Source organism: Apus apus, chromosome 15 (genome assembly GCF_020740795.1).
Source record: "Apus apus isolate bApuApu2 chromosome 15, bApuApu2.pri.cur, whole genome shotgun sequence".
NCBI lineage: Eukaryota > Metazoa > Chordata > Aves > Apodiformes > Apodidae > Apus > Apus apus.
The window spans coordinates 1417084-1427618 of NC_067296.1; the positions used below are offsets into that span (position 1 = coordinate 1417084).

The window sequence follows — 10535 nt, forward strand, 5'->3', positions numbered from 1 at the left end:
ACAGGCATCCTGGTACTGTGGCTTCAGCAGCCAGAAGAGAGGAACCTCATCTACAGTGTTAAACTAGGAAGGAATTCTTCCCTGTCAGGGTGGTGAGACCCTGGCTCAGGCTGCCCAGGGAAGCTGTGGCTGCCCCATCCCTGGCAGTGTTGAAGGGCAGGTTGGATGGGGCTTGGAGCAGCCTGGGCTGGTGGGAGGTGTCCCTGCCCATGCAGGGGGTTGGATCTGGATGATCTTGAAGGTCCCTGCCTATCCAACTGGGACTGTTACTGTTCATCATGTACAACTGCAAAAGCATTAGAAATCTGGGATTATCATTTGTGCACTGATTCAGACTTGTCCACTTTTATGCAGTGCTTCCAAGGTGGAAAGCCTTTTAAGCTCATGCAAAACCACAAGTGGGTTTCTATGTTGTCCAGTCCATGGTACATCATGGGCATGAACTTTAAGCAGCACAAGTTCCTAGTTCTGTTCTGCTGTTGCTTGGGCTTGCAAGGGAAAAACATAATTGAATTACACAATGTCTGTTGAGATGGAAGAATCAAAGCCAAGTTTCTGTCACTCCAGAAATCAGAGTGGAAGCTGTTTGTTACACAGGTGTGAACCAACCTGAACATAGGAAGTTCTGTCTAAACATGAGGAGGAACTTCTTCACTTTGAGGGTGGAACAGGCTGCCCAGAGTGGTTGTGGAGTTTCTGTTTCTAGAGACATTCAAAACTCTCCTGGGCACCATCCTGTGTATACCCACCCATGCTGTGGGTGGGTCGGACTCGATGGTCTCCAGCAGTCCCTTCCAACCTCAACCATCTGTGACTCCTTGAGGGCAATTTTCATCTAATCAGAAGTGACAATGAATAAAGCATTTATATGGTGATCTGAGCAGAGATCTACAGAGGGTCTGGCAGAACTAAAATTCCCTTTTTTTGTGAAACATCACAAAGGTGTGCACAGACCCACTGCCTCCCCCCCTCGGCACCCCAACAGGAAATACGGAAGCTTGGTGAAGTTTATTTTCTCTCAATTTGTCGTTAAAACAGAGCCTGTGAGTTAATCAGAATGCTGTGCTTGTTGTTCTCCCTCTTGAAGATACATCCCCTGTTGTCTATCCAAGTAGTGAAACCTTCTGTTGTGGTTTTATTGTTGTACAACTCAGGTGCCCTTGTACCTTGAGGAACCTTCTCCTGGCTGCATCCCTGCAGCAGTGAGGCAGTGCTGGCTGTTGTAGGAAGCCGGCACAGTGAAATGTGTTTTCTCTCTCAGCTCTCAGGCCTGCACGGTGCTGAAGGGGTCACATTTTGTTGTTTCAGATGACACCTGTAAGCCGCGTTCAGCTGCCACCCTGTGCCCTGGCTCCCCAGCTACAAGAAGGCAACACAACGAGAAGGAAGCGAGTGTGAAACCCATCCCCAGCCAGCTGCTTCCAGGGTGTTGGGAATCTGCTCATCCCACCAGGGCATTAGAGCTCTCGTAGCGATCTCTGCTGGCTACAAGCAGACAGTGCTGTCTGAACCCGGAAAACTAGGGACAAGGAGCGGCCGGAACACGGAATTCCTTCTGGTCATGGCAAAACGCAGGGACTCGACTCAGCTGTGTCAGCTGCGGCCAGAGGAGAGGAGCTGTGGATGCAGCTCCTCGGCATGCCAGCTGGAGATGGCCGCTGAGGTTGCCAGAACACAAGGAACCAATTTATTGTTCTTGCTAGTTTTCCCAAAACTCCCCAGCCTGCAGAAGGGGAACCATGAGAATGCTTGAAAACCCTCCTCAGCCTCTGGCCAAACTGATGGAAATCCTCACATTCAGGGACAGACCAAGAATGAGATGTGCTGGAACAGCTCGTCAGCGCTTGCACCCCTGATAAGTTTTCTTCGATCCACCTCTCTTGTAGCTTTTAAGCTCTGTTATATTTTCTCCCCCAACATGAGCCTTTCCCAACCCATCAGAGAAAACAAAGTTCCTGCAGAGCAAAACACCTGAGCAGGAACCAACCTTGCCAGCACTGGAAATTAAAAACCTGCCAAGACAATCTCTTTGCAGCCACCAAGCCTCATGGAACACAAACATTAAAATCTACATTTCAAAACATTCTAATCTCAAAACATGGCACAGGTCACTCAAGACAACAATGCTTCATGGAAACAAGATGGATGAAACTAACAAATCCTTACATAACAGAACAAATTAATTTGTCCAAGCAACCTAATAACTTGATTCCTGCTTTTGAGGTTTCCTGCTCTCTCAATAATCCCTCCTCCACTGCCATTTTATGTACAAATACTACATGCAGATATTAATCCATTTTTTTGTCAGAGAACAGAAGTGCTATTTTGGCACTGAACCTGAATTAACAGTTTTGATGGCCCAGAACCAGCTTTGTGCAGCTCTGTGCTCACTCTCTCTACAACCCCTTTGTGCTCAGACTCACTAATTCAGGATCTCTGAACACAGCGGTACTGCTTCCAAGTCAGAGCTCATTCCTGTGTTTTTGCAGCACAGAACCTAAGCTAATAAATTCTGCAAAATGGCTCTCGGGCCACTGCACATCAGGGACAGTCAGTATGTGAGAAACGTCTGTTGCGCCAACGAACAGGCCCACACGGATCCTTCAGCGAAGCACAGTTTATCTACATCCTTGCAAGAATGGGTGACCTAAACAAGCAGGCACACCCACAGTCAGGTGAATAATGGTTGATATTCCCTATTCCCCATGCAAAGTTCCCTCCCCTGTTCCCCCCTGGCTGGGCACTCCAGGGTTTACAGCCCATCCCACGCTTCAAATTATCCTCTAAGTTTCCAGCCCCTGTTGACACATTCCACTCTAGCAGGTCACTTTTTACCTTTTAAGGTAAAATTTTGACCTTTCTTGCCCCCTTGGCTGCCTTCCCACTTAACAAATCTACTGGTGTCAGCCTGCCCTGAGGAGCAAGATAGAAGTGGCTTTGTTGGGTCTGATCTTGGGCCATAAATCCTTCTTCCCCAGATGGAGCCCAATTCACTCCCTCAGCTTCTTCGGCCGTAACCACCCCAGGTGTCCTTGGAATGTGCAGATATCTCACTTATCTCAAAAAAACTATTATATTCCTAATGGTGGGATACATATATATATATAAACCAAACCCGACACTATGTTTCTAACACTAGAATGCAAAAACAACACTGAATTTCATATGCAACAAGCACAAAAAAAAGACCCAACTTGGCTGGAGAGGCAGAGGCTTGATGCTGTAAATCCAGAGATGAGCTTTACCTGGTCTGTGCTCCAGCCTGCCTGGGACTGCTTGCCTGGCCCCACAGCCGGGCTGCTCCGTGGGCCCAGGTGAGCCCAGGTGGGCACCTGCGGGGCAGCTCACCTGCCCACTGGGCTGGCCCGGAGCTGCCCTGCAGCAGCCCCGCGCAGATCAGGAGCTTTAAAATCACAACCAAACCCAAGAGCTGAAACCCAGGAGACAAGGGAGGTCACTGGAACATCGCTCCGGTAACACGGGCCACGTTGCAGGGCCAGGCAGAGCCGTCAGGGGTGTTCTTACCACACAGGACGGGAGAATGACCGCTCGTGGGCACACGCTCCCCTCAAGGGAGCCCAGCAGCTGGAATCGCTCACCCAAAGGGGGCGAGGGCTCCCTCAGGGGTATCCAGAAGAAACAGTCACTCTCCAAAGGAAGAGGGGAGGGTGCTCAATCCCAGGAAGTTCCCTCGGGATAGAGTTTCCCACCGCAATCCGGCTGAGGAGAACACCTGACCGCCTGAGGGAAGCTGTGGCAGCGTGTCTCCCCGCCTTTTATAGTCTGGGAGGGTCTGAACTACAGCCAATTATTGGTCGCCGTCCCGAGGCTGCCCCGGACCGAGGCGCCCCATTGGCTGGCAGCCCTGTCAGTTGGCGAGAGCCCCGCCCCCGTTCTCCCGCCGGGCGGAGGTGGGGGAGGCGGCGCCGCCATCTTGAGCGTTGGGGCGGGCGCGGCGCTCGCCCTGGGACGGAGGCCGCGGTGTTGTTTGCACGGGAGCAAACTGCTCCTCGGCACCCGGGCCCCGCCAGCACGTACGGTAATAGACGACCTGGTACGGACAAGCAAAAGCGTAACGTGGTATCTTCAGGGCGAAGGACACGGAATGAAGGAAGGTGTGGAAAAATGGAGGAATTTCACCTAAAGTGCCTTTTCATTTCCCTCACGTGCCGTAAATACACAGGGAATACGTTGCTTGGAAAGAAAAGGCAGTTTCAGGATTTCACAGGACACCTCTATTTCCCTTAGCGTGAAAAAGTGAAGAAAAGGGAAACCCTGGAGCAGGACATTAATCTGAAAGTAACATCCAGACCATTTTAAGGTATGAAAAGACCCTTCAAATACTGTAAGCTCTCAGAGAACCCTGTTTGTAGACAGATCTTGCATCTTGCTACTTTTAGATGGTGGTTACAAGACAATGTAATTAGTCACACATGGATTAGCTGCCAAAGAGATTCCAAACAAGCTGCCTCTGACTACATGGGGTGCAGCATTAAAAAAATCAAAAAGCTGTTGAATAACAGTGCTTTCTAGTCGCATTTTAGCTTAACAGTCTTCGATTGAATCTAAGTTTGTATTGAAATTTCTGCCTAATACAAGTGATGTGCTAATGAAACACAGAATCATAGAATCATGAAGGTTGGTAAAGACCTCTAAAATAATAAATTCCAGCTGTCAACCCAACACTACCATCCAACTTAACCCCATCCTGAAGTGCTACATCCACACGTTTTTTTAAAACCTCCAGGGATGGGGATTCCACCACCTCCCTGCACAGCATGTACCAGTGCCTGACCACTCTTTCAGTAAAGAAATTCTTTCTAATATCCAATCTCAGCCTCCCCTGGCACAACTTGAGGCCATTTCCTCTTGTCCCATCACTTGTTCCTGGGGAGCAGAGCCCGACCCCCCTGACTCCAGCCTCCTCCCAGGCAGCTGCAGAGCCAGCAGGTCTCCCCTCCCCTCCTTGTCTCCAGGCTGGACACCCCCAGCTCCCTCAGCTGCTCCTGCTCACACTTGTGCTCCAGCCCCTTCCCCAGCTCCACTGCCCTTCTCTGGACACACTCCAGCACCTCCATGTCCTTCTTGTCCTGAGGGGCCCAAAACTGCCCCCAGGATTGGAGGTGCAGCCTCAGCAGTGCCCAGCACAGGGGGAACTATCCCTAGACCTGCTGGCCACACTATTCCTGACACAAGCCAGGATGCTGCTGGCCTTCTTGGCCACCTGGGCACAGACTGGCTCATGTTCATCTGGCTGTCAACCAGCACCCCAGGGCCTTTTCTGCTTTGGTGTGGCCGGAAGCTCTAGATACGCCTTTTGGTGCCCAGCTCAAGCCCTTTGCACACCTCTGGGTACCCACCATGGCCCTCCATGTGCCTTCGGTGCCACCCAGAGCCCTCCCTCTGCCTTCTTCTATGCCCCAGGAACCCCTTTTGTCCTTTTTTTCCCCTCAAGACTGGCTGGAGCAGCCTCTCATCCTCTCCTCTACAGGTGAAAGCTGAGGAGGTACAGGGCACAAGACCCTCTGGGCCTGCCAGGGCGGGACAAGTCAGTGAATCTCCCGAGGAGAAGCTGCTTCACCCGTGACAAAGTGGGTTTAAAATGATCTACCAAAGCCAGGGCAGCGCCCAGAGCCTCTGAGGACCTCTTGAAGGGAGGCCAAGAGCAGAAGCCTGGGTGCCACAGTGCCTGGGCCTCAGAACCAGGCACTGACACACACATACACACACGTTTAGGGTGGCTGTTGGAGACCAAGAAGAAGGCACTTTCCTTCCTGTGTCCCTGGGACACCAGACACTAGCCCTTTCCAATCCAGACGTGTACCTGGGCACTCCCACGGCCACTTCTGCACCCCAACTCCCACACTCAGCACAAACCTGAGAGCTGTACCAACTGGCCACATGGCCCATGGTGCTGGTTTCATGTCTGGTTGAAAAACTTGGGTTTTCATCCAGAGATGCAGTGCCCCTGAACAGGGTGTCATGGCAGGATTTCTGCTCAGAGCCTGTGTAATATTTTGGAGACAGAAGTTTATTATAAAAATAAAACCAGACAAAAAGTCTTTGTATACAGTACAGAAACTGACAGGAACAACCTAACAAGGAGGGCTGTGTGGGGACTGAGCAAGCATGCTGCCTTTCAGTGCTTTGGAAGACATTTTACCTGCCCATCAGGTTCATCCTGCTTTTCCAGGCCTACGACTGACCCCATCCACACAAGCCAGCACCAGTTTTGTCCCAAAACTGCTTCTGCTGGGGAACCTCCAGTGAACACTGTGCTCTGAACTTGTATCTTACTTGGGGACTCATGCCTTGAACCAAGTCCCCTGCCACAGTTCAGCTGCTACAGCAGGTCTCTGACTTGGCTCCTAAGGAGGTCTTTTGCTGTTCAGCCGTCCTGTTACCTCAGGTCATCACTTCTGGTGGATCTGGCTGTTGAATGCAATGGCTGTTTGTCAGGAGACAGATGGTCCAGAGATATTAGTGCCAAGTTAAGGTTCAGAGACCGATCCAGCTTCCGAGTCTCTGCTTCCAGAACAGCAGCTTTGGGGTCCCTGACCACAGCTGCTAAGGAGGAAGACAGCTCTTGGTGAAGGTCTGACAGCTCCTGGTTGGTCTTTGCACAGCACTCGATATAGTCCTGCTTGTATTTTCGTTCTTGTGCCAGCTGTGTCTGCAGAAGGGACACCTGAAAGAGGCAGAAGGCCAAGCTCAGACAAGCCCACCCTGTCAGGATCATCTGTAGCTCCATAGGACTGCCTGCCAGGGAAGACACACCCTCCAACTCCAGCTCTGACAAACACTTTGTCCATGTGGAGTGAGAAGTAACAGGTTCCCAGAGTCACCCTGAACTGAACTCAAGATTATCCCCAATGCTGACTTTCTTTCTGGTGAACCATTCACATATACAACACTGAGACATGACAGGGATATCGGAGAGGTTCCTACAGGATTTAGTAACCCAACTCTTTTTTCCAAGAGAGCTGGGCTGCTGATACCTTAGTTCCACATGCTTTTTCCTCAGTAGGACAACTACTGGTTACACAAGGTGCTGAAGAACTTTCTGTTATGATCTAGTTTAAAAATTGGCAGGTAGCACATGAAAAGGGAATAAACTCCCTCACCTTTCCTAACTTCAGAGCATTTCACAAATGAGCAGAGCATAACCTGACAAGCAAAGCCCAAGGGCAAAATGAGCCTGAAAGTTTTGCTGAGGCCTTGAGACTCCTCACATTCTGTTCTGTCCTGGCAGCACGGAGTTGTGCCTGCTGGGCTTTTTGGTGGGAGGGACCCAGCTGCTCTCACCTCCCCTCAGGTTTGCTGTGCAGAGCAGCCAGAGCAGCTCTGGCAAGTTGCCTTGTGCCTGCTCTGCAGTGGAGGAGATGCTAGCACTGGGACAGTGCTTAGTTTTGGGGAAAACAGCTCAGGTCAGAGGTTTTCATCTGGTTTCAAAGTGACATGTGCTCTGCCAAGGGCTGTGTTCCACATGGGAATGCAGGAATGCAGTCCTCAGCCTCAAGCTTGGAATATGAAATAATTCCTTCTTGGCAAGTGAACTCAAACAACAGAAACAATTCCTAGTAAGTTTTATGGCTTATGGAACGTGCTGCATTTGAATTGCAATGCCAAGGTCTATCAACAGAAAGCCAAACCAGATAAGAAGAGGGACCTTAATCTGCTGAGCATCTGGAACAGACTAGATGTGAAACCTGGGCAGGCAGCTCTGCAATGGGAGCAGGCAGTGCTGAGTTAGAAGCCAGCAGTGCACATGGAAAGTAAGATACCAAAAGGACCTCACAGCAAACACTATGCATAGGCTTGGGAACAATGCTACCAAGGAGTGGGACAGATCTGACCTCTCTGAAATAATAAGGGCACCTTTGGGAACCTGGGAAGCCTGAAAACCTGTCCCAAACTCTGGTAGGTAACCCAGAGATCTGAGTGGGAGAAGTGGTCATCTGCTGCTAAGAGCATCTCCCAGCAAGTAGGAGATAAAGTTCCAGTTCCACTGTTTCCCTGACTCAGAGGAGTGCCCTAACCAGGCTAGCTGAGCACCTTCATTTTCCTGCTGAACTGCTGAAGGGCAGGCAGACACGAGGGGAAGGGGGCTCCATTAGTTATCTGCAGCAACACAACTTTAGACACTGAGGCTTCCTGGGGAAAACATCTTTAAGGTGTACCTTGGTGGCTTCAGCAGTGCTGTGGGCTCACTTGCCACAGATAAGCATCGGGTACTTTACTGAAACAGATCTTACATGCATTTGGCCCTGAAAGCCTGTGAGGATTCACCTCCTCAGGGAGACCAGACCCATAAAAGTAGATGGAAGAGAACTCTAGTGACTGCTGCTACTGCCAGTACCACTGTCAAAGGATGCAGCAGGGTTCAGCCGCTGCAATGTTCATTCTTACACTGATAAAGCAAATGCCCATACAGTGCTTAGGTCTCTGACTGGGTCTGCAATTAGCATCATGATTAGCATAGAATGGCAACGTGAGACTAATGACTACCTGGAGGCTACAGGCTCTGGCACTGCCCCAGATCCCTGGAGCTCTGATACAAGCTCCATTGTTAACTGAGCCAAGGGAAAACAGGAAGAGTGAAAAAGATGAGTAAATCTCAAAGGGAACATCCTTAGTATATTCTCTATTTTCCACTGAGTTACAGTTTTCTGAATTCCCTCCAATCTCTCTCCCACCATGCCTGACCTTTAGGGAAGGCACAGACCAGACATATGTGAATGGCCATGGCCAACTGCTGGGTCTGCTGACACTGCCTGGTGTTCAGTCCTGACAGCCACACAGAACTTGGGCTGCAGCACCATGCAGAGCTGTGCCCGTCACTACAGCCAGAGTGGCTTCTGATGAGACCTTTCCTGCTCCTTACCTGGTTCTGTAACTCGGCCAACCGATGACTGCAGTAACTGTGAGACTCCTCCTGTGAAGAAAACACAAGGATTTAGTTTTAGTCTCCATTTTGGTCAGGGCCATGGTCTACATTTGACTTCTATTAGGTCTATACTGGGGCCCGTTGGGATTTGCCATCATTCATCCACGTGGCTAGAGCCTCCTCCCACCAGGTAATATTCTGTTCTCACCTGCCTAGATGCAGGTATCTTGTGCTGGTCAGACTCAGAGATAGAAAATCCACCTGCATCTGGCAGTGACCTGCAGTATCTCTTCAGCCTCCTCCGTTCACGTTCCACCTGCACGTTGGATAGGAGAGAGGGTCACAGAAACCTGCCACCAAACAAGGAGCAAAAGGACCCTGGACACCATGGTAAGATCTCTGCTCAGAAACGGTTGATTGCATGAAAGAACGTTGGGGGCAAAAAGCAATTGATGTAGATTATGGAAGAGAAAGAGCAAGAGGTTCCTGACAGAGTCAAATGTGTCTGTATGGGGACACTGGGCAAGAAAAGTGGGAATGTACCTTTGTGAAGGGACTGAGGAGAGAAAACACAAAGTGGGTGTTCACAGGGGGATGCAGGAGAGGGAAGGAAACAAGCAGAGGACTCCAAAGGGCTGTCTGTGGAAACGTCTTGTGTTGCAGAGGACCACAAAGCTTTGCAGAGGCACTGAAAACCTGTTTTACCTGCTCAAGTGTCCTCCTGAGCTCCATATTCTGTTGCTTCAGCTCAGCCTTCTCAAGTTCCAGCCTTGCAACTGCTCTCAGCAGACATTCCAACTGCTGTGACAGGGCTCTCTTCTCAGAGAGCCATGATAGCTGCTCCCCTTCTGCAGCAGCCTGCTGGGTGTGCAGAGAGGAGACTGTGTGAGCTGGTGGTGCCACTGAAAGGTCAGGATCAACACATCAGGGAGTGACCGGACTCAGGAATGGACAGAGCTAAGTCCCTTCCTCTCCTCCTGGTCCACAGGCCAAAACAGCACCATGTTTTCCTCTAGATCACCTTGGAGAACTGGAGTTGTTTGTTCTGAACATTCTCCCTCCTAGTTTTGTTCAGTCTGGTTTTGAGAGAAGCTGGAAACATTAAATTCCTATTCAAGCACTTAATTGTTTTACAAACATCTGCAGTATTTCCAGCTCCCTCTCAGCCATTTCTTGTCCATCAGGAAGACTTCCACATGGACAAGTTCCTCTTAGGGAAGCCATTTAACATCTTTGGTCCTCCTCTTTGACCTTCACTGGGTATTCTCCTATCTCTAGTTCCACTCCTTGTCCTTGGACAACCACACAATATGCAAGATGTGGGTGGAGCATGTCTGAAGTGAGCAAATACAACAGCTTTGCTTCTCTTCTCCCTTTACCTGTTACTTCATCATTAGAGAACTGCTCTTTGAAAAAAAAAATAAAAATAAATTCTCAACCAAGGCCTGTGCACTGCTCTGAACCTAGTCAAGAGCCACCCCCTCTCATGGGCTTCTTGGTGAACTGCTCCTTGAAGTCATCTCTGACAGCATCTCTGACTGTACTCAATACCAGCACTGTACTGATCCAAAGGGATGCAACTACATTTCCTGCCCTAGTGCTGCTGCATGCCTGATCCATATGGATGTACCTGCAATCTCCCAGTGTG

The 10535-nt window shown here is 50.1% G+C and overlaps 1 protein-coding gene across 3 annotated transcripts in view; it reads right to left on the bottom strand.

The window, feature by feature from the left end:
- Positions 1 to 6010: 6010 nt before the first annotated feature.
- The window catches only part of CEP250 (centrosomal protein 250), a 34386-nt gene continuing 29861 nt past the window's right edge, over positions 6011 to 10535 (bottom strand). For 2 of the 3 annotated variants that reach the window (XM_051633448.1, XM_051633446.1), the window contains 4 exons: positions 9593 to 9748; positions 9096 to 9203; positions 8885 to 8935; positions 6011 to 6688 (listed from right to left, as the gene is read on the bottom strand). In XM_051633448.1, coding sequence (XP_051489408.1) covers positions 6401 to 6688; positions 8885 to 8935; positions 9096 to 9203; positions 9593 to 9748 — 603 coding nt within the window. In that variant the 3' untranslated portion in view covers positions 6011 to 6400. The remainder of the gene's footprint in view (positions 6689 to 8884; positions 8936 to 9095; positions 9204 to 9592; positions 9749 to 10535) is intronic. The other variant, XM_051633447.1, reaches the window with a different exon arrangement.